Consider the following 23,032-nt stretch of genomic DNA (forward strand, 5'->3'; position numbering starts at 1 on the left):
GAATACACACACAAAAGTTCTCCTGTAGGACACACACACACACACACACACAGGTGTTAACACAGAGTGAAAATCTAAATGTTTATTGAAATAATTGAACATATTGTTGGTGTGATGAAAGGCTGCTGTGTGTGTGTGTGTGTGTGTGTGTGTGTGTGTGTGTGTCCTTCAGGACAGACGGGTTGCGGAGGACTCATCCATCAGCTCCTCCTCCTGCCTGAGGGGGGGCTGATGGTCCTACAGCCTGCTTCTTCCCTCATCGCCCCCACCTGGAACAAAGGTCAAAGGTTAGGCTGTTTAAAAACAAAAACAAATTTATGACTAAATTTGATTCAATCACTTTGATTCAATCAAACAAATAACCCCCTCTCTGCTCCTCTCTCCCCCCCCCCCCCTCCTCCCTCTCCTTGGAGACAGAGACACTGAGACCTTCTAATCATGAATCTTTAATGTTTGACTGAGTTCTTGCTGAATTTAGAGCAGACAGTCTTCACCTGCGCTCTGACTGATCTGTCCAGGTGAGCTGCTCTGGCGCCGCCCGTCTGCTCTCACCTCCCCCAGGCTCACCTCCTCCTCCTCCTCGTCTTCTGTCTTCCCTAAGGAGCCCTGAGGAGACAGGAGGTCAAAGGTGACAGTGAATATCTGACCATTTCTACATCAATGGAACCAGCAGAGGAGGCGGAGTCAGCGTGCTGCCTCACCTTCATGCATGTTACCTGTTTTCCAGCATGTCCCTGGCCCCCAGACGGTGCTTGACCCCTAACTAGTTCTGCACACTTTAAGCTCCAAACCTCAAACCAACTTAAACATGTTCAGCAGGATATACAAATAATACAAATATATGTATGTTTATTTACTTTAGTTGATCTGTAAATGTGACAAACACATCAAGACAAACAGAGATCCTGTAACTTCCTTCACTTCAATGATCCTCAGTTACAAACATCAGAACCTTCAGTTGGCTTCATGGACCTTCAGTCAGCTTCATGGACCTTCAGTCAGCTTCATGGACCTTCAGTCAGCTCATGGACCTTCAGTCAGCTCATGGACCTTCAGTCAGCTCATGGACCTTCAGTCAGCTCATGGACCTTCAGTCAGCTCATGGACCTTCAGTCAGCTGCTCCTTTCTCCTTCTCTTTCATTCATAGATTGGCAGGAAACTCTTTGAACTCTAACAGGTTCTACACATTTCCAGCTTCTGCAGTCCAGGACTGAATGAGGCTCTGAGTCCAGCTGTGAGCAAACATCGCCCCCTGCTGGTATCACAGGAGGCCTCCCTGAGCGCTGCACTGTCATACTTAGAGAACTGGTTCAGAGTGTGTGTGTGTGTGTGTGTGTGTGTCTACCTCAGGCTGTGGTCTGGGCTCTGTGTGTGTCCCTCCAGGCCCCAGCAGGGTCAGCAGAGGTCTGTGACCTTTCACCTGCCCCTCACAGGGGGGGTCACAGTCCTGAAGGAAGGGCAGAGAGTCACTTAGCACTGCTGGAAGAGGAAACATCTCAGCAATATGTGACTGAACAAAGAGTGTGTTCCTCACCATGTCCTGTAGAGAGCTGCACAAACTAGAGACAGACACGTCCTCTGAGAGACAGACAGAGACAGACAGAGACAGAGATGGAGAGCAATTCATTGATTTGACCCCTTGGTGACCCTGTGGAGCACCGCAGGGCAGAGATGAAGTTCAGAGTTCATCATGTGACAACAGAGAGGAGGAGCTGAAGACGTCTCATTGTCCTCTGGGCTTCTTCAGTAAATAACAATAACAACAAATCCTCCATCAGATCAGGAAACCTTTCCTTTGGTGGAGGTGTAGGGACACACGGCCTGCTGTGAGGATGAGTATGAAGCTGATGAGGAGGAGGATCAGGAGTTTACCTGTCATGGCTGCCAGCTGGCTGACACTGAGCTGCACCTCTCCCTCTGAGATGTGCTTCACTGCTGAGTCAGTGCCCACCGTGACGCTGCTGCTGCTGCTGCTGCTGCTGCTGCTGCTGCTGCTGCTGCCCTGTGAGGGGCTGCAGGGGGGCGTGGCTCCACAGGGCTCAGGAGCAGGAGGAGGAGGAGCCAGGGAGAGGCCAGGAAGAGCAGGGGGCGGGGGGAGAGGAGGCTCCACCTCCGCCACAGACATCACACTGTAAAGACATTCATACCACATCACCATGGAGACAGAGAGTCAGGAGCCAGTCTGTATGGAGTCCAGCGCCCCCCTGAGGCTGGAGTGCACACTACACTGCAGATAACTATTCTTTCCATTCTTATTTTGTCTTAAAGGTGGCGCCAGAACAAAGGCTGAGTTCATCCAGCACAAAGCTTTGCTCTGATCTGATTGGTTATAAGTATCACATGACTACAACACCTGACACTTATGGCCCAAATAATAGTTGACCATGATAATGTAAATGTGCGAACAAGCTGTGTGTGTGTGTGTGTGTGTGTGTGTGTGTGTGCGTGTGTGTGTACATACAGCAGCTGTGTGGGCGTATCCAGGTGTTGCTCTGGTCTCTCCTCAGCCAATGGCAGCTCAGTATCTCCCCAGGGCAGCAGAACAGCTGGAGGGCTGTTTGATCCAGAGTGGGTGGGTCCAGAGCTTAAAGGGGGCGTGGCTATCAGTTCTGAGAAAGAAGTGGAAATATAATGATATAAACCTACACTAATGCTAACTATCTTACAGAGCTGTACAATTCTGACTCATGATGAACAAGACTGAGCTCCAACCTGGATCAGAGGTCGGATCAGGGGCCTCCAGCAGGACACTGGTCTGTTCAGATGGAGGGGATGGGGTCTCTCTCCCTGGGGGGGTGAGGGCTGGGGTGGGGACACGGCTCTCCTGGAACCACAAATGTGTGATCTTAACAAGGAGACAGAAGACAGGCTGAGTCAATCTGAACCCTCAGACTCTCTGTACCTGATCCAGAGGGGGGCCGGGGCTCTCTGGGGGGGTGAGGGCCGGGGTGGGGACACGGCTTACCTGGAACCAAAAACGGGAGGAGGATTTAATTTGGGATGTGAATGAGGAGACATTGGACAGGCGGAGACATCTCAGAGTCTGTTTACCTGATCCACAGGTTGATCTGGGTGGAGGGATTCTGATCCTGGTTCTGGTCCCAGAGAGTCCCTGTGTCCCAGCATCTCTGCCACCATCTCTGCCACAACCTCATTAACCAGCTGCCTGAGTAACACAGAGGGCACCGGCACGCCAGCAACTACACACACACACACACACACACACACACACATACACAAAGAGAAAGCATAAGAGGCCAGTTTCGAGTTTATGTGCAGGCAGAAGCGAAGGTCAGAAAAAGGGTCAGAAGCAGCTTAGTCAGTCAGTCAGTCAGCTGTTTCTACTCTCTCCTGCTTTCTGGCTTCATATAAATCCAGGACATTTTTTGTTTCCACCTACAGTCCAAACACATGCAGCTTTGGTGAAACTTAAATCTCAAAAGTGTGTGTGTGTGTGTGTGTGTGTGTGTGTGTGTGTGTGTGTGTGTGTGTGTGTGTGTGTGTGTGTGTGTGTGTGTGTGTGTGTGTGTGTGTGTGTGTGTGTGTGTGTGTGTGTGTGTGTGTGTGTGTGTGTGTGTGTGTGTGTGCGCGCGTGCGCGTGTGTGTGCGCACGTGTGCGAGGGAGGCAGTGGCTCAGTGGGTAGTGCTTCCGCTTGGGAACCGGAGGGTCGCCGGTTCGAGCCCCTGCCGAGGTGCCCCTGAGCAAGGCACTGAACCCTCAATTGCTCCCCCCTCTGCGAAGGGTGGTAATGAAATGTAAGTTGCTTTGGATAAAAGCGTCTGCCAAATGATTGTAATGTAATGTAATGCAGTGTGTGTGTGTGTGTGGGTGTGTGTGTGTCAGGTTTTATGTGACCCTGTACAGGATATGAGGGTGGTTTGTGCTTACGGCAGCACAGCTAATAAAGCTGCTCATCATGCTATGACCTCCAACCTGGATAAGAGGGCGGATCAGGATCCTCTTCCAACAAAAGACTGGTCTGTTCAGATAGAGGGGGCGTGGTCTCTCGGCCTGAGCTGTCTCGGGGGAGAACACGGCTCTCCTGGAACCAAAAACGGGAGGAGGATTTAATTTGGGATGTGAATGAGGAGACATTGGACAGGCGGAGACATCTCAGAGTCTGTTTACCTGATCCACAGGTTGATCTGGGTGGAGGGATTCTGATCCTGGTTCTGGTCCCAGAGAGTCCCTGTGTCCCAGCATCTCTGCCACCATCTCTGCCACAACCTCATTAACCAGCTGCCTGAGTAACACAGAGGGCACCGGCACGCCAGCAACTACACACACACACACACACATAGATGTGACATCTATTCTTCACATAGATGTCACACAGTATAACACTGTTCTCCATGTCTCCGCCCTCTCCCTCTCAGAGCAGCATCAGTCAGTCAGCTCACCGGTGTGTGAGGTGTGTGAGGTGGCCCGGTGCTCCTGGTCAGTGGAGTGTGGACACGACTCCTGCTGTTCCACCCTGAGAACAGAATGAACGGAGCAGGAGAAACAGGAACACAAACACCAGCTGTGTTAGGCCATAGCAGTGTACTTGTCACTCACATTGACCTCACATTCTGTTATTACGTCATTACTTCTTCATTTGAATGACACTTCTAACCTTTCAACCAGTGGATCCATCTGGGCCTCCTTGTGCCAAAGGAGGCCTTTGACTGAGGCCTGTTTCTGGGCAGGGAGAGCAGAGGGGGCCTGGGGAGGGGGGACCGGACCCTGGTACAGGAGAGGAGGAGAGGAAGAGGAAACAGAAGGAGGAGAGAGGAGAGAGGAATGTATGAAAAGACACTTATATGTTTTCTAAGCCCTTAAATGAAACTCCTCAGAGCTGTTAGAGGTCCAAAGAAGCAGAGATCCACGGTTGAGAACGATTCAATAAACCTTGATAAATGCATCATTACCATGGTTACCAAGTTTGCATATCTTCATCTCCTAATTAGGAGGCAGGATTAGAGCATAGAGACTGAAGACCAGGAGCACAGCAGCTCCACACTCTGATCCTCTCTGGTCTCTCACATGAAGGCTCCCAGCCCTCAGGACCCCATGGATGTGTGTGGAAGAAACTTTATTGTGTCTTACACACATGCACACCTACACACATACATGCACACCTACACACACATACTGTACATACACACACACACACACACACATACTGTACATACACACACACACACATACTGTACATACACACACACACACACAGTACATACACACACACACACACACACATACTGTACATACACACACACACACATACTGTACATACACACACACACACACAGTACATACACACACACACACACATACTGTACATACACACACACACACACACATACTGTACATACACACACACACACATACTGTACATACACACACACACACACAGTACATACACACACACACACACACACACATACTGTACATACACACACACACACACACATACTGTACATACACACACACACACACACACACAGTACATACACACACACACACACACATACTGTACATACACACACACACACACACTGTACATACACACACACACACACTGTACATACACACACACATACTGTACACACAGACACACACTGTACATATACATACGCACACACACTGTACATACATACACACAGACACACTGTACATACACACACTGTACATACATACACACACACACACTGTACATACATATACACACACATACTGTACACACACACACATACAGTATGTGTGTGTGTGTGTGTGTTTCATGTTGTGTCTGATGGTTTCTGAGTGTAAATCTCTTTGATGTCTGATTGGTCGACACATAAAACTGAAATGAATCAATGAAAAATGGAAATAATGAAAATCTGGACAGATATCTCTCATACAGTTACAACAGCAGGGGGAGCTGTGATGCTGCAGCTGATCCAAGCAGAGACAAAAGCTCAGTCACACACACACGGTCCATGGAAAAGGACACCAAGGAGGAGGATGAAGGTTACCTGGATGTCTGTGACAAAGAGGAAGTTCGCTCGAGGGGAGGTGTGGTCTTCATCATCCTCCTCCTCACTCTCCGTCTCTGCAGGAGGAAGAGTTTCATCGCTGACCAGATGCTCCGCCCCCTGTCAGCACATGATCATCTGTTAGCATGTGACCTTTAACCTCTTTCAGGTGGCATCCCAGCGTGTCTGAGACGTGCAGCCGGGGCCGTGGACGACGTGTGTGTGTGTATGTGTGTATGTGTGTATGCATGTACAGTAGGACGCGTTGACTCGGCCTGACACCTGAACACACTCAGAGGCGGCGCTAAGTTCAGAGCTTCTAGTTTCTGATTCCCTAAGCTGCCATCTTATCTCACCAAACATCTCTCTGACCTCAGGCTGACCTCAGCATTACAGTGAACATGAGTCAGCATGTTCATATGCTCACGTGTGTGTGTGTTTGTGTGTGTGTGTGGAGCAGATCTATGCTCAATATTAGAAACAAACAATACATTCATTCTTTATTCTATGACGTCATCATGTCACTTGATAACTAAACTCACTAAACTGAGTTTAACAATATTAAATCAAGCTTAAAGGAAAGTTAACATAAACGTTGCTAACTCGCACTGGGACACGACCTCTGTCAGGACGACCTTGACCTTTGGCCAGGAGCAGTAAGGAAGGAAGAAGGGGTTTGTTTGCTTTTGTGATAAACCTGCAGGAGGCGCTAAAGCTCCGACCTTTGTGACAGCCATGTTTGATGTGCAAGCAGCCATGAGAGATGAGGTCACCCTGTGTCTCCTGGGGGGGCCTGCAGGGGGAGACACTTCATGAGTTCACAAATATTAATATGTAAATACTGTGTTACATTTAATGTTACACACACACACACACACTCAAACAGTTGGTACAGTCTGAAGACGACGTCACACTGACTGAGTCCATTTATGGCTTCCAATCAATAATTCCTTCATCATATGCAGTCTTGACACTCTGACCTTTGACCTCCTCAGTGCTCAGATCTCTCTGAGTTTTTCTGTCAGTGAGACAAAATAAATAAATAAAAGCTAACCAGATCCAATTTGGAACTGACACACAGCCCGAGTCCCCAGGTGGCCCGGGTCATCATGAGGTCAGGGTGACCAGGTGGCCCGAGTCCCCAGGTGGCCCGGGTCATTATGAGGTCAGGGTGCCCAGGTGGCCCGAGTCCCCAGGTGGCCCGGGTCATCATGAGGTCAGGGTGCCCAGGTGGCCCGAGTCCCCAGGTGGCCCGGGTCATTATGAGGTCAGGGTGCCCAGGTGGCCCGAGTCCCCAGGTGGCCCGGGTCATCATGAGGTCAGGGTGCCCAGGTGGCCCGAGTCCCCAGGTGGCCCGGGTCATCATGAGGTCAGGGTGCCCAGGTGGCCCGAGTCCCCAGGTGGCCTGGGTCATCATGAGGTCAGGGTGCCCAGGTGGCCCGAGTCCCCAGGTGGCCCGGGTCATCATGAGGTCAGGGTGCCCAGGTGGCCCGAGTCCCCAGGTGGCCCGGGTCATCATGAGGCCAGGGTGCCCCTGGCTGACGGTCCACTACAGCGGCCCACACACACCTGAGCCTCCTTCACGCACAGATACTGACCCAATGCAATCGCCATGGGAACTTCTCTGGGGGTCAACGAAAGGTTGTCATGGTCACCAGTCAGATGGGAGGAGCTGATGATGTGATGATGGTGAGCTCCAGGTGATGGGTAGAGGGGCGTGGCTCTGGGTGGTGTGGGCGGAGCCACACATGTCTGAGTCTTACACGATTTCAGCTTAGTTCCTAACAAACAGACAGATCAGAGACAGACAGGCAGATCAGAGACAGACAGACATATCAGAGACAGACAGACAGACAGCTCAGAGACAGACAGACATATCAGAGACAGACAGGCAGATCAGAGACAGACAGACAGACAGCTCAGAGACAGACAGACATATCAGAGACAGACAGGCAGATCAGAGACAGACAGACAGACAGGCAGATCAGAGACAGACAGACAGACAGACAGACAGGCTTTCTACAGAGTCTATATCTGTGAAAACGTGTTTCAGACCTCGGACGCTCTCCAGCACACGTGGGCGGGGCTTCTTCTGCACGCTGGGCGAGCCGTAGCGAAGGTATGGACTTTTCTTCAGCGTTCTCCTGGTGCCTTCGTACGCCGGTCGGCCGTACAGACGATTCAGGTCGGCCTCTGCGTCCGGCGCAGCGCTTACTCTGACCGCCTCGCTGTCTACATCCCCTCCTGTCACTCTCTCAGGCTCCGCCCCCTGCTTCTGAAGCTGGAAACAAAAACCAGGACCAACCAGGACCAACCAGGTCAAAGCAGGAGGGAGAATTCAGTAAAGATAACTAATCAATCAGAAGCTGACCCTTCTGTGTCCTGCCGTCTGTCCCCTTTCCTTCTGTCCTTCCCTTCCTGTCACACTTGCTGCCTTGCTTCCTGCTCTGTTGCCCCGCCCCATCCTCCAGTGGGTGGGGCTCCTGTTGGCTGAGGACTGCTTGGTCTGAGCGTGTGTAGATCTGGAGCTGACAGCTTCATCCTATGATCCACAACACAAGAGCTTCATCTGAACCTATGAGCTAACAGATCTATGATCCTGTATAGATCACCTCCCCCCAACACACACACACACACAGGCACAGACACGCACACACACACACACACAGGCACAGACACGCACACACAGGCACAGACACGCACACACACACACACACACACACACACACACAGGCACAGACACGCACACACACACACACACGCACACACAGGCACAGGCACGCACACACACACACACACACACACACACACACAGGCACAGACACGCACACACAGGCACAGACACGCACACACACACACACACACACACACAGGCACAGACACGCACACACACACACACAGGCACACACACACACACAGGCACAGACACGCACACACACACACACACACACACAGGCACAGACACGCACACACAGGCACAGGCACAGACACACACACAGACAGACAAACACAGGCACAGACACGCACACACACACAGGCGCACACACACACAGGCACAGGCACACACACACACACACACACAGGCACACACACACACACACAGGCAGGTGCACACACACACACACACACAGACACACACACACACACACAGGCACAGACACACACACACAGGCAGGTGCACACACACACACACACACACAGACACACACACACAGGCAGGTGCACACACACACACACACACACAGGCACACACACACACAGGCGCACACACACACACAGACACACACAAGCGCACACACATACACACAGGCACAAACACACACACACACACACACACACACACACACACACACACACACACGCACACACAGGCACAGACCTGGATTTCTTTGTCGCTGGCTCTGATACAGGCGTCCACCATCTTCCTGATCCGGATCACCTGGGTGCCGTCCCTGAGGGGGCACGGGACGTGAAGCCATGTTCATTTAGCATGAGCTGCATGTTAATAGGTGTTATGTTAGCATGAGCTACCTGTCAGTGCAGAGCGCCTCCAGCTGGCGGTGGAAGCGTTCTGCAGCCTGAGCTCTCTGCACAGCTTCAAGGTTCTCATCAAAGATTTTCCGCCGTCGCTGAACCTGACGCAGAACCTGACGAGCCTCTTCCAACCTGGATGGAACAACGGATGGTCTCTGGACCTGCTGGACCTGCTGGACCTGCTGGACCTGCTGGTGCGGGGCTGAGGGCTGCTGTAATGGTTGTGTTGGGGTGAGGGGGCTCTGGCTCAGTGCAGCAGGCCGGGTGTCTTCAGGATCGACCTTTAAATGAAACACAATTCAAATGAACTAACATTGATTTCAATGATAATTTTTAATGATCTGACCTCAGCATGATGCTGTGTTCATGTTGTTCATGGTGTTCACGGTGTTCACGTTGTTCACGTTGTTCATGTTGTTGATGGTGTTCATGTTGTTCATGTTGTTGATGGTGTTCATGTTGTTCATGTTGTTCATGGTGTTCATGTTGTTCATGGTGTTCATGGTGTTCATGGTGTTCATGTTGTTGATGTTGTTGATGGTGTTCATGTTGTTCATGGTGCTCATGTTGTTGATGGTGTTCATGTTGTTCATGTTGTTGATGGTAGGAGACTTCGTAAATAAATCAAAATGACCTCATGTTGTATAGATGACCTCACTCAGTTATTGGGTGACATCATTGGGAGTTTAAAATCATTTATTTTTTTTTAAATGTAATTGCGTCACTTAATGTTTACTGATGAAGCTGAGGAGCATGAAGATGTCTGAAGGACAACAAGACTTGACGCTGACGCTCCACTGGGCAACTTTGTGTTTTCTATATAAAATAACAGAAAGTTAGAGAGAAAGAGACGCTAAGACAGGTGGACAGGGGGGCAGGGGGACAGGGGGACAGGTGGACAGGTGGACAGGGGGACAGGTGGACAGGGGGACAGGTGGACAGGGGGACAGGGGGACAGGTGGACAGGGGGACAGGTGGACAGGGGGACAGGTGGACAGGTGGACAGGGGGACAGGTGGACAGGGGGACAGGGGGACAGGGGGGCAGGGGGACAGGTGGACAGGGGGACAGGGGGACAGGTGGACAGGGGGACAGGTGGACAGGGGGACAGGTGGACAGGGGGGCAGGGGGACAGGTGGACAGGTGGACAGGGGGACAGGTGGACAGGGGGACAGGGGGGCAGGGGGACAGGTGGACAGGGGGACAGGGGGACAGGTGGACAGGGGGACAGGTGGACAGGTGGACAGGGGGACAGGTGGACAGGGGGGCAGGTGGACAGGGGGACAGGGGGGCAGGGGGGCAGGGGGACAGGTGGACAGGGGGACAGGGGGACAGGTGGACAGGGGGGCAGGTGGACAGGGGGACAGGGGGGCAGGGGGGCAGGTGGGCAGGTGGGCAGGCGGACAGGGGGACAGGGGGACAGGGGGGCAGGTGGGCAGGTGGACAGGGGGGCAGGTGGACAGGGGGGCAGGTGGACAGGGGGGCAGGTGGACAGGTGGACAGGGGGACAGGGGGACAGGTGGACAGGGGGACAGGGGGACAGGGGGACAGGGGGACAGGGGGATGCCATGCCATGCCCATACAGGAAACTGTCCAATGACCCGCAGCCACAACACAACAACCCTCACACTCATCTGGACCGGGGTTCTGATCTGAACCAATTCATCTGGGACACATTTTGATTGAATGGTACAACCACACATTTAAGTTTCCACTTGCTGCACACTGATTGGCTGATGAGTTAAACTGCTCTCACCGTCCAAAGCGACCTCCTGGCTGCTCTCAGCTGTCTCATCTCCATCAGCGTCTGATTGGCCGTCTGTTCTGAGTCCTGAGGCCTTCCTCCTGGAGCTCTGAGGGTGGGGTTAGGGTTACAGATCACTTTAAAGTCTCTGTGAGACACGGGACTCTTTAGAAAACAAGCAGGATCCATAAGGAAGTCAAGGGTTAAATAACTCCAGGGGAGAACATTAAATAGTTACAGAAGAAACCAGGAGGAACAGGAAATGATTCTTAAACTATCTGTTACACAGAGCAGCACAACATGGAGCAGACATCTGATCAGGACAGAGGGGACAGAGCATGAGACAGAGCATGAGACAGAGCATGAGGGACAGAGCATGAGACAGAGCATGAGAGACAGAGCATGAGACAGAGCATGAGGGACAGAGCATGAGAGACAGAGCATGAGAGACAGAGCATGAGACAGAGCATGAGGGACAGAGCATGAGAGACAGAGCATGAGACAGATCATGAGACAGAGCATGAGAGACAGAGCATGAGGGACAGAGCATGAGGGACAGAGCATGAGAGACAGAGCATGAGACAGATCATGAGACAGAGCATGAGAGACAGAGCATGAGAGACAGAGCATGAGGGACAGAGCATGAGGGACAGAGCATGAGACAGAGCATGAGAGACAGAGCATGAGAGACAGAGCATGAGAGACAGCGCATGATGGTTATGCTGTTAGCATTCAACTCACACACACACACATCTCATGAATTATTGGCAGCGTGTGTGTGTGTGTGTGTGTGTGTGTGTGTGTGTGTGAGAGAGAGAGAGAAGGAGGAGGGGCGAGCAAACCAGGAAGAAGAGTGAGAATGTAAATCAGTGTGGATGAAGTTCCTCTGCTCCAGCAGTATCGCTCCTCTCTGTTGTCAGGGAAACCACTGGCATGTTGCCTAGCAACAGCAGAGGCAGAAACAGAGCTGCTAAATGAACAAGGAGCAGGTTAACTATGATGACCATCAAAAACACACACACACACGCGTTACTGAACATTATGTGATGTGTTCAGGGACAATCAGGAGGCAGTCAGAGAGAGAGAGAGAGAGAGAGAGAGAGAGAGAGAGAGAGAGAGAGAGAGAGAGAGAGAGAGAGAGAGGGAGAGAAAGAGAGAGGGCGAGAGAAAGAGAGAGAGAGAGAGAGAGAGAGGGAGAGAAAGAGAGAGAGAGAGAGAGAGAGAGAGAGAGGGAGAGAAAGAGAGAGAGAGAGAGAGAGAGAGGGAGAGAAAGAGAGAGAGAGAGAGAGAGAGAGAGAGAGAGAGGGAGAGAGAGAGCGCGAGAGAGAGAGAGAGAGAGCGAGAGAGAGAGAGAGAGAGAGAGAGAGAGAGAGAGAGCGAGCGAGCGAGCGAGCGAGAGAGAGAGAGAGAGACTGCATTGGAGGTGTGTGTGTGTGTGTGGGGATGCTAGTGGGAGAAGAATCCTGCTGACATCATCGTCTGTACATGGAGACACTTTGGGATGATGAGGGCGGAACAAAACACACACACGTCTGCTGATACACCTGTGTGACCATGAACATCTCATGAATTCTCTCTCTCTCTCTCCTTCTGTCTGTCTGTCTGTCTCTCTTTCCTTCTGTCTGTCTATCTCTCTCTCTCCTTCTGTCTGTCTGTCTGTCTCTCTCTCCTTCTGTCTGTCTATCTCTCTCTCTCCTTCTGTCTCTCTCGCTCTTCTTTGTTTTGGCAGCACATTCCTGAATAATAAAGGATTCCTTCCAAAGAGAGCCGGTAACCATGGTAACTGTAGCAGCATGCTCCATGGCAACAGAGGAGGAGCCAGCAGATTTCACTGACTGCAGTCATTTGGACGGAGCTGCAGACAGTCAGCTGTCTGTCGCTCTGTCTGTCTCATAGGATCCTTGTCTCACTCCTCTGTCTGTCTGTCTGATATTACAAAAATATGACAAAATCACATTTTACGCCCCCCCACACACACACACACACACACACACACACACACAGAGCCTGAGCCAGAGCCAGAGCCTGAGCGCTCTCTCTCTCTCTCTCTCTCTCTCAAGACCCTTTGAAATTCTACACTCAAGACTGTGAATGTGTGTGTGTGTGTGTGTGGGGGGGGGGGTACAGTGATGGTTAAGGTGCCCTTGTCTCAGGGCAGGCAACTCACTGTGTGCATGCTAATATTCACACACACACACACACACCAGGTGTGTGAGAGGATCAGAGACTAAGAGAAGAATCTGCATTGCAGCAAGAAACCAAACGTACTGTGATGCTGCTCCAGTACCACACAGTACTCCACAGAACCCCACAGTACTCCACAGAACCCCACAGTACCACACAGTACTCCACAGAACCCCACAGTACCACACAGTACTCCACAGAACCCCACAGTACTCCACAGAACCCCACAGTACTCCACAGAACCACACAGTACTCCACAGAACCCCACAGTACTCCACAGTACCCCACAGTACTCCACAGAACCCCACAGAACCACACAGTACTCCACAGAACCCCACAGTACCACACAGTACTCCACAGAACCCCACAGAACCCCACAGTACTCCACAGTACCACACAGTACTCCACAGAACCCCACAGAACCACACAGTACTCCACAGAACCCCACAGTACCACACAGTACTCCACAGAACCCCACAGAACCACACAGTACTCCACAGAACCCCACAGTACCACACAGCACTCCACAGTACCACACAGTACTCCACAGTACCACACAGTACTCCACAGAACCCCACAGAACCCCACAGAACCACACAGTACTCCACAGAACCCCACAGTACCACACAGCACTCCACAGTACCACACAGTACTCCACAGTACCACACAGAACCCCACAGTACCACACAGTACCACACAGAACCACACAGAACCACACAGTACCACACAGTACCACTGACACAGGACCGAGGCTTAAATGATGCTGTGGTGAACTTACTTTGTTTCTGTGCTGCAGTGAAGCTTTCACACTGCAGTCTGTGTGTGTGTGTGTGTGTGTGTGTGTGTGTGTGTGTGTCTCCATGGTAACCATTGACCAAACAGGACATCCCCCAGTGCCTCCCTGAGGTCATCCTCATGTTTCTATAAGGATTAAAGTCATTCTTTAACAAAAGGTCAGGTGACATCATCAGGGATCAGTCAGCTGCTGGTCCAGTGTGTTGGTCTGTGTGAGTGGACTTCCTGTTTACTTCCAGTATGTACAAACATCTCAATCTGGCCTCTCTCGCTTGCTCTCCAGACCGCCTGACCTTGGCTGTCCCTCTAGTTTGCTCCTTCCTCATCCTGTCCATCCTCCTCACCTCTCACATGGCTGCTCTCCCCCTCCCTCCTCTCCCTCCACCCTGCCTGGACTCTTCTTCACTTCCACATAAACACATGATGAGCTGTCCCTTTGTGAGGACTTTCACACACTTACAATAACGACACACACACACACTCACTCTGTACAGAATCAACATGAACAGATCAATCACGACAGAAGCAGGAGATCATTCAACATATTGACAAAATGAAACATGTGTTTGATTTGTAACAGATTTGTTGATGCACTCATTTATAAATTTATTTCATTGAACACAAAGCAGCGGCTCCTGACTGATCTGAACCCACAATCCAGCTTCATCTGTATCTGCTCAGCAACATGATTTGTTGATGTCGGCCCTCTTAATGTAGAGACGTGCCATCCCACAAGAGGGGGCGTGTCTACAAAGAGAACTATAGGAACAAGACAGAGCGCTCACCAGACAGTGTTTGACTGTCTCATGTGACCGTGTGTGTGTGTGTGTGTGTATGACACATTCAGTCCTCAGTGTCATTACTGAATATAACCTGTGATCAATACATCATTACTACCATCATCATCATCATCATCATCACTCCCATCATTCTTGTTTAAGTCTCAGTCCGTGCAGTGTGAGATACACGACACAGTGAGTAAGAAGCGTCTGCCTTCACCCAGCAGCTGTGTGTTGGTGAAACTGAGTTAGTGTCTATCTAAATATCCTGGCCCCGCCTCCTGGCCCCGCCTTAAACAGGGACACCCCCAAAGACATGTCAAGGGGACCCTGCAGGGAGAGTGACGCCGTTTTAAAAACCCGGTTGTTTGGTCAAGAGGCGGAGCTTCATATTTCAACATCTGCTGCGCCAGAGCAGGATAGCTGTGGAGCATCTGTTACCGTGGCAACAGAGTGATCAGAAGTGAGGACTTAAGCATCAATTTAGCGATCTGAGCCCTGAATCTGGCTTCATCTTCCCATGCATAAAGCCAAGATGGAGTTTTTGTTTTTTCATAGCAGCCATCACTGGCCTCCATATAAAACAATCAATCAATCAATCAGCCATCAATACTGCTGAGTCAGCACTCATCTGGACACAAGCCTGTACGTTTGTTGCATTCTGTTAGATAGCAAATAAAATTCTATTGAAATCAAAGTTGAATTCTTTGATGGCTGCAGCCTGAAACATTTTAACTTCAAGTTCAGACAGAAAAGAGAAAACTTGATAACAACACAATTTATTACAACTGACTGAGAGCCAATAAGGCACATAACAGCATGAGACACACACACACACACACACACACGCACACGCACGCACGCACACACACGCACACGCACGCACACACACGCACGCACGCACACACACGCGCACACACACACACATTATTGCAGTAAAAAAATGTAAAAAATAAATTAAGTGTAAACATAATCTAACAATTAAAAACTTTAAAAAAACAAAGAAAGTTAAATAGTTTGATGGTCTTATATAAAAAATAAAAAAGTGTCATTGAACAGTTTCATATAATTTCCATTTTACAGACATGTGACGTCATAACAATGAGCAGGTTGTTAGGATACGACTGATACTTAAAACACACACACACACACACACTTTTCATGTTCTTTCTGTAAATCTGTCAGTGGATCATACTGCTCTGCTCTGGCCGCTCTGTCTGATGGTTTGTATATTTTGTTTTATATCTCATAGCAGCTCAGGTTCCCTTCAGAACTCGTTTGGGTTCAGGATGTAGAGGTTTCCCTTCTTAATATGAAAACATTACCATCCCTTCCTTTCACAGCTGCAGCTGTTAGAATGAACGTTTGGAGTTAAACTGGACACAGATGACCTGAGGGGACCACAGAACCATCCAGACCACAGAACCATCCAGACCACAGAACCATCCAGAAGGCTCCACTGACAGATTTCTCAGAGGATAATAACATAAAAAAGCTCAGCGGTGGATTAAATGACTGTTAAGAAGAATATCTGTATATTTTCCAACAATCTCTGGACGTAGAGAGGAAGAGTCTGACTGCCTCCTCCTCCTCCTCCTCCTCCTCCTCCTCAGGGGTCTCTCTCCTTCTTTACTTTCACATCTCCAGCCAGGATGGTGGCGATCTCCCCCTGCATGAAGGCCCAGGGCACATTGGAGCCCACCAGCGGGCATTTCTCCCCGCTGGGGCAGTACACTTCGCCGGAAGCTCCCTGGGCCTTGATGCTCTCTCGGGAGCAGGGGAAGCAGAACTTGTGGCCGGGCACGGAGGGACACTGTACGAAGTGGGTGTCCTCCAAACGTTCGTGGCATATCGTGCAGCACAGAGGCCCGCTGTTCGCCATGGGGGAGTCCGGCACGTTCTGCGGGTGCACCTGCTCCATGCCGCCGGGCTGGGAGGAAGCGGGCAGTCCGAGGTCACCGTTGCGGGAGGAGAGGCGCCGCTGGCCCGACACGGGAGCGGGGGACACCGGGCTGCTCGTGTTGTGTCTTGAGGGAGGGGCGGTGGTGGAGTGTACCGAGTCTCTATCCTTACCGGGGGAATGCGCGTTCCCGAGGGTGTCCGCCACCGTCATGAGCGCGGCCATCGGAGACTGTCCGTTCTGCGGGGGCGCGACGGGCTCCGGCGGCGTGGCGCGGCCGAGCGGAGGAGGCGGCCCGGCGAAGGAGCCCGCGACCATGGAGAGCTTCAGGGCCTCCGTCTGGCTGCTGATCCACTGCTGCCTCTGCTGCTCCTCTGAGTCCGGCTCCGGGGAGGCTTTCCTCTTCCTCACGCCGGCCCTGGAGCTGCTGTTCCCGCTGCCTGAAGCTAAGGCTCGGCCGGGAAGCACCAAGGAGGTGGGCAGCACCGGGAAGCTGCCGTCGATGTGCGGCTGAGGGAGCATGTCTCCCCCCAGCGCGTCCTTAAAAAAGCGCAGGGACTCCGGTAACAAGTCCCCCAGCAGCCGCCAGTCTCCGGTGCCGTGCTTCCGCTCGTACTCCAGGTACTTGAACCCGGAGGACAAACCCCTGCCGAGGTCCTTCATGCAGTCCTGGTACATCTGCTTCGCGACCCCCGAGGCGCTGGAGAACACGCAGCCGGAGCCGCTGGGATACTCGAAGAAGATCTTCAGCTCGTAGTCCATCCCGGGCTTGGACGTGGCGTCGAAGGCGAACACCCTGCCCACCAGACCGTGGTCCTTCTTGAAGCGGACGTCGAACGGCGTGCAGCCGGACAGAGTGAGCAGCGTCTCTCTCACCGTCTTGGGCTTGTTGGTCCAGTCCTCCTGCCGGCTCCGGAGGCTCTCGCTCAGCTCGCTTAGAGCCTCCGCGTTCCGCTGCTTCTCCTTCAGCTCTCGGTCCTGCTCCGTGCTGGACACCGATGCGGGCCGCTTCCCCCCGGGCTCGGATAGAGAGACGCCCGCCATGGAGCTGTGCGGAGCCGCTCTGCCTGCCGCGGCCGGTCCGTTCAGCAGGGTCTGAGGCAGAAGGTTCGGCGGGACGTTGAGCTGTGCCGGAGCGACCACCGGTCCGCCGTGACTCCGGCTCCTCGAATTCGGACTCTGTCGGTTCAGCTCGGGCGGTCCGTCATCCGGTTTGAACCCGTTCGGTCCTCCGAGCCCGTTGGGCAGCCTGCCGCCGCCGCCGCTACTTTGAGGGCTGTAGTCGAACCGGGCCCGGCTGTCAGCACCGAGCGAGTAGCGCTCCACGCCGGACTGCTGCTGGGGTTTCCCCGCTCCGTCCCCCTGGTGCTGGTGGTTCAGCTGCCCCATGGGCTCTTTCCCCGGCAGTAACACGCTCTGGCTCTTCGCCGCGGCGGACTGCGGAGGCGCTCCTCTGCCCTCCTGGAAGCCGTGAGCCCGCTTCAGTTGGCGGGTGGTCTCGATCACGAACTCGATCCGGTCCGCGCCCTCGTAGTTGACGCAGCCGCGGCACACGGGCTCGCTGAAGTCCCAGATCATGGCCCAGGGCATGCGGGGCAGGTCGCACAGGTAACAGGACTGTCTGCGGGCCGAGGAGACCTGCGGGGAGGACATGTTTCCTCCGTCTGTCTCCCTCCCTGCTCCCTCTAGACCAGCGCGACTCTTCAAGGAGAAACAGAAAGGATGAGGACGTCGGGACGGAACGATTCTTTCTTCTGTTCGTCTTTGTTGTTGCTCCTCCGTGTTCGTGCTGCAGAGAGGAGGAGGTGCAGGGTGCAGAGATGTGGGGGAGGTCTGAGCTTCTCCCTGCATGCCTCACTCAGAGACAGGCGGAGGAATTTGGATTGTGCCCCCCCCCCCACCCCCCCGTCTAGGAATGCCACCTGGTAGAGCCGGTGACGTCACCCCCTCCTGATACCAATGCCACATGTTGCCCTCCACCCTCCTCCTCCTCCTCAGCATGAAGGAGAAGCAGCAGGCTTCATCTCCTCTGACATTTCTTGCCGTTTCCAGGATTCAAATAAAATTCAAGCAAATGTGTGAAATGGAGCTGAAGAAACTGAATGAAGCCACGTTTCTATCCTCCATGTCTGAGCAACTCAAATCGCTTTGGTAACTGTTACTAAGCAACAAGAGTCTCTTTCCTGCTGTGTAACCGAGCGGTGCCTCTTAGTTTGGTTCCGATACCTTTAGTTCCGTTTCTCATAAAGCTTAGATTTCATCCTCAGTCGGCTGGGAGGTCACATGACATCACACTAATGTGGTCTACACATAAACAGAACCTCATTGTGAGACTGAGCGTCATTCACAGAACACAACCAACACACACCCAAGGACATTGTGCAATACACAACGCAATACAATACACACACACACTCACATTCGCACCTCAAATCATCATGAGGAGTGATGGGACCACATGGGACCACCTGAGACCACCTGAGACCACATGGGACCACCTGAGACCACATGGGACCACATGGGACCACATGGGACCACCTGAGACCACCTGAGACCACATGGGACCACATGGGACCACATGGGACCACCTGAGACCACATGGGACCACCTGAGACCACATGGGACCACCTGAGACCACATGGGACCACCTGAGACCACCTGAGACCACATGATCCGCACTCACCTGGTTCAGACCAGCAGACTGCAGGTTAAACTACCACAAGATGAGTGTGAGACACTACAACACAACCACAAACCACGTTTCACAGAGGAGCTGAGAGAGTGAGAGAGAGAGAGAGAGAGAGAGAGAGAGAGAGAGAGAGAGACAGAGGCAGAGAGAGAGAGATGGAGGGTGGTAGAGAGAGAGAGACCGAGACAGAAAGAGAGAGACAGAAAAAGAGAGAGAGGGTGAGACTGACAGAAAAAGAGAGACAGAGAGAGAGAGAGAGAGAGAGAGAGAGAAAGAGAGAGAGACAGAGACAGAGGCAGAGAGAGAGAGAGAGAGAGAGAGAGCAACAGAGAGAGAGAGAGAGAGAGACAGAGAGAGATGGAGGGTGGTAGAAAAAGAGAGACAAAGAGAGACAGAGACAGAGAGAGAGAGAGAGAGAAAGAGAGAGAGGCAGAGGCAGAGAGAGAGAGTGAGACTGACAGAAAAAGAGAGACAGAGAGAGAGAGAGAGAGAGAGAGAGAGAGAGAAAGAGAGAGAGACAGAGGCAGAGAGAGAGAGATGAAGGGTGATAGAGAGAGAGAGAGAGAGAGAAAGAGAGAGAGAGAGAGACAGAGAGAGAGAGAGACAGAAAGAGAGAGAGACAGAGAGAGAGCAACAGAGAGAGAGACAGAAAGAGAGAGAGAGACAGAGAAAGAGAGAGAGAGATGGAGGGTGATAGAGAGAGAGAGAGACAGAGACAGAAAGAGAGAGAGACAGAGAGAGAGAGCAACAGAGAGAGAGACAGAAAGAGAGAGAGAGACCGAGAGATAGAGAAAGAGAGATGGAGGGAGATAGAGAGAGAGAGAGGGAGGGATAGAGAAAGAGAGAGAGACAGAGGCAGAGAGAAAGATGGAGGGAGATAGAGAGAGATAGAGAAAGAGAGAGAGACAGAAAGAGAGAGAGACACAGAAAGAGAGAGAGAGACAGAAAGAGAGAGACAGAGAGATAGAGATAGAGAGAGAGAGAGATAGAGATAGAGAGAGATAGAGATAGAGAGAGAGATAGAGATAGAGAGAGAGAGAGAGAGATAGAGATAGAGAGAGATAGAGAGAGCTCATTATGCATTACCACTACACTGCATGTTTCATGTTCATACATCTGAGTCCTTTGATCAAAGCGTCACAGCTTGATACTGACTGACCTTCAGGTGTTAAACTGACCTTTGACCTTTTGGGCTGTGGTGGTTTTCTCAAGACACTTTGCCACCAAAACGCTCACATCCAAATTACCCCCCCTCACCTGGTTTGCTCTGGCCATTGCTCACGGTGGGATGTTGCCTTGGCAACCCCATCGGTCTCCACGGCAGCTGTGGCTCTGGTTGTAGAGGAGCAATGCTGCTGAGCACTGAGGGCGTGTGCTGATAGAGAGAGAAGAAGAGCACACACACGCACGCACGCACGCACGCACAGACACACACACACACACACACACACACACACACACACACACACACACTGTGAAGTAGTGATGTCAGCACAGAAGCTAAAAATAGTGGCAGTGCTCCTGCTGTTACAAACAGATTAGTTGCCATGACAACTTGATTCCCCCCAGGAGGGGAGGAAATGGAGGATGAAGAGGCACAGAAGCTCCAGAACATAACAGAGTCTTCCTCAGCATGTGAGGATGTTTTCATGCTCATCTCATGATGTAAACTTGATGTTTGCGAAAATAATACATTTATTACTTTAATCAGTGAATGAGTGTAAACAGACTCACTGTGTGAGTGTGTAAACAAAAGGAATTAACAAGACACGCTTTCCTGCATGGGGAAAGGGGCTGTCTCCATGGTAACAGCAGTGTGGCGCTTTGTGATGAGGAACACTCATGACACCTGCTGGTCACAGCGTGTAATGATGCAGCCTTCGTCTCCTCCACTAACATCTAAACATCTGAACCAACTGACGTCAAAAATGCTCAAAAATGATTTGAAATCTTTCAAGGGCCCCTTCAGAGTAAAAGCATGCTGAGTGATGGAGGAGACAAACAAACGCCACTGAGGGAAACGCTTCACACACTGTCCTCTAGTGGAAGACACGTGTCACCGCTTGGAACAAGGATTCAATCAAACTGACCTATTGTTGATGTGTGTGTGCTGACTCACCTGAGGCTGAAGGGTCAGAGGTGGCGGGGGCGTGGCTTGTCACCATCCTGAGGGAGGACTCCTGGAGTTGCCTCTGAGTGGAGGACAGAACAAATTTGGTGCATGATGGGAAAAGGCCTGGACATGTTGAGTTGGTCTTCTGTGTTTACCTGCGGGTGAAGCTGCTGGCTGCATGTGGGCTGCAGCTCACTCTGCCTCCTGACAACACAGACAAAGAACACCGCCATTAAACTATTTCACAGGCCTCATTAGAGCTCCCATACCTCCACCAAGACCCAGCAGTCCTCCAATCACTTCTCAGTTAATCGCTGACTGATCAGAGCATGACACGTTATCACACAATCTTCTGAACCGGTTTGACCCAGTACCATCTCTGCATGAGCGCTGTGGGATCTGTCCTCATTCATTCAGTCCAGATCGCTTCACTGGTGTGGGACAACATACTGAAACATTTAGAGTGACAACACAACCTGAAACTACAGAAATATGTGTGAGTGACTGAGAGAGAGTGAGAGTGAGAGAGAGAGAGAGAGTGTGAATGAGTGTGAGTGTGAGAGTGAGTGTGTGTGAGTGAGTGAGAGTGTGAATGTGAGAGTGAGAGTGAGAGAGTGTGTGTGAATGAGTGAGAGAGTGATTGGGAATGGGTGAGAGTGAGAGAGAGTGTTGTGTGAGAGAGTGAGTGAGAGAGTGAGTGAGAGAGAGTGTGAATGAGTGAGTGAGTGAGTCTCTGTGTCTGTATGTAAGCAGGTCTACATAGACCTTGAGAAAAGATGGAGGTGAAGGAGAGACAGTCGTCCCAGAGGGTGAGGAGCGTCTCCTTCATCCTTTAGCTGCTGCTGTGTGACGCTTTAGGGTCACACATGTTGTCACACATCTGGATCAGGTTCAGCTGAGCTTACCTAACAAAAGTTCAGACTACACAAGCCTCAGATGTATGAATGTGGAGTGTTTGGAAGTTTTCTTCACTTCCTTGATGGTCTACATCCTTATTGGTTACTTACGTACATGCAAGAATGATTAATGAACTTAGAACACTGACATGAAAGAAGTAAACACCTAAAGGAAACTTCCTGTACACACATCTGAGCTGTAGTTAGACTCTAATACATGTTTGAAGAGTTTGACTTTAGTTTCTGCTGAGAGATCAAGACGGACTGAACCATCTGACTGAGGGACTGAACCATCTGACTGAGGGACTGAAACATCTGACTGAGGGACTGAACCATGAGACTGAACCATCTGACTGAGGGACTGAACCATCTGACTGAGGGACTGAACCATCTGACTG

The 23,032-nt window shown here is 51.5% G+C and overlaps 2 protein-coding genes across 2 annotated transcripts; both read right to left on the reverse strand.

Annotated features, from left to right (window-relative positions):
• Nucleotides 1-56: 56 nt before the first annotated feature.
• kiaa0586 (KIAA0586 ortholog) lies at nucleotides 57-21,817 on the reverse strand. The gene is made up of 22 exons (XM_076157048.1): nucleotides 21,745-21,817; nucleotides 11,291-11,387; nucleotides 9,533-9,816; nucleotides 9,381-9,453; nucleotides 8,373-8,543; nucleotides 8,057-8,282; nucleotides 7,600-7,782; nucleotides 6,724-6,794; nucleotides 6,002-6,121; nucleotides 4,618-4,727; nucleotides 4,403-4,476; nucleotides 4,131-4,279; nucleotides 3,936-4,044; nucleotides 3,053-3,201; nucleotides 2,904-2,966; nucleotides 2,714-2,825; nucleotides 2,463-2,610; nucleotides 1,874-2,130; nucleotides 1,536-1,579; nucleotides 1,347-1,448; nucleotides 495-606; nucleotides 57-269 (listed from the first exon to the last, which is right to left on the reverse strand). Exons 2-22 carry the CDS (start codon nucleotides 11,333-11,335, stop codon nucleotides 238-240), a joined length of 2,634 nt encoding a protein of 877 aa, XP_076013163.1. The 5' UTR covers nucleotides 11,336-11,387; nucleotides 21,745-21,817; the 3' UTR covers nucleotides 57-237.
• On the reverse strand, nucleotides 15,595-20,994 carry irf2bpl (interferon regulatory factor 2 binding protein-like). Its single transcript, XM_076157050.1, has 2 exons — nucleotides 20,883-20,994; nucleotides 15,595-18,637 (listed from the first exon to the last, which is right to left on the reverse strand). Exons 1-2 carry the CDS (start codon nucleotides 20,898-20,900, stop codon nucleotides 16,646-16,648), a joined length of 2,010 nt encoding a protein of 669 aa, XP_076013165.1. The 5' UTR covers nucleotides 20,901-20,994; the 3' UTR covers nucleotides 15,595-16,645.
• Nucleotides 21,818-23,032: the final 1,215 nt, after the last annotated feature.

This window comes from Genypterus blacodes, unplaced genomic scaffold (assembly GCF_046128005.1).
Source record: "Genypterus blacodes isolate CSIRO-AG114 ecotype Tasmania unplaced genomic scaffold, CSIRO-AGI_Gbla_v1 ptg000071l_1, whole genome shotgun sequence".
Lineage (NCBI taxonomy): Eukaryota > Metazoa > Chordata > Actinopteri > Ophidiiformes > Ophidiidae > Genypterus > Genypterus blacodes.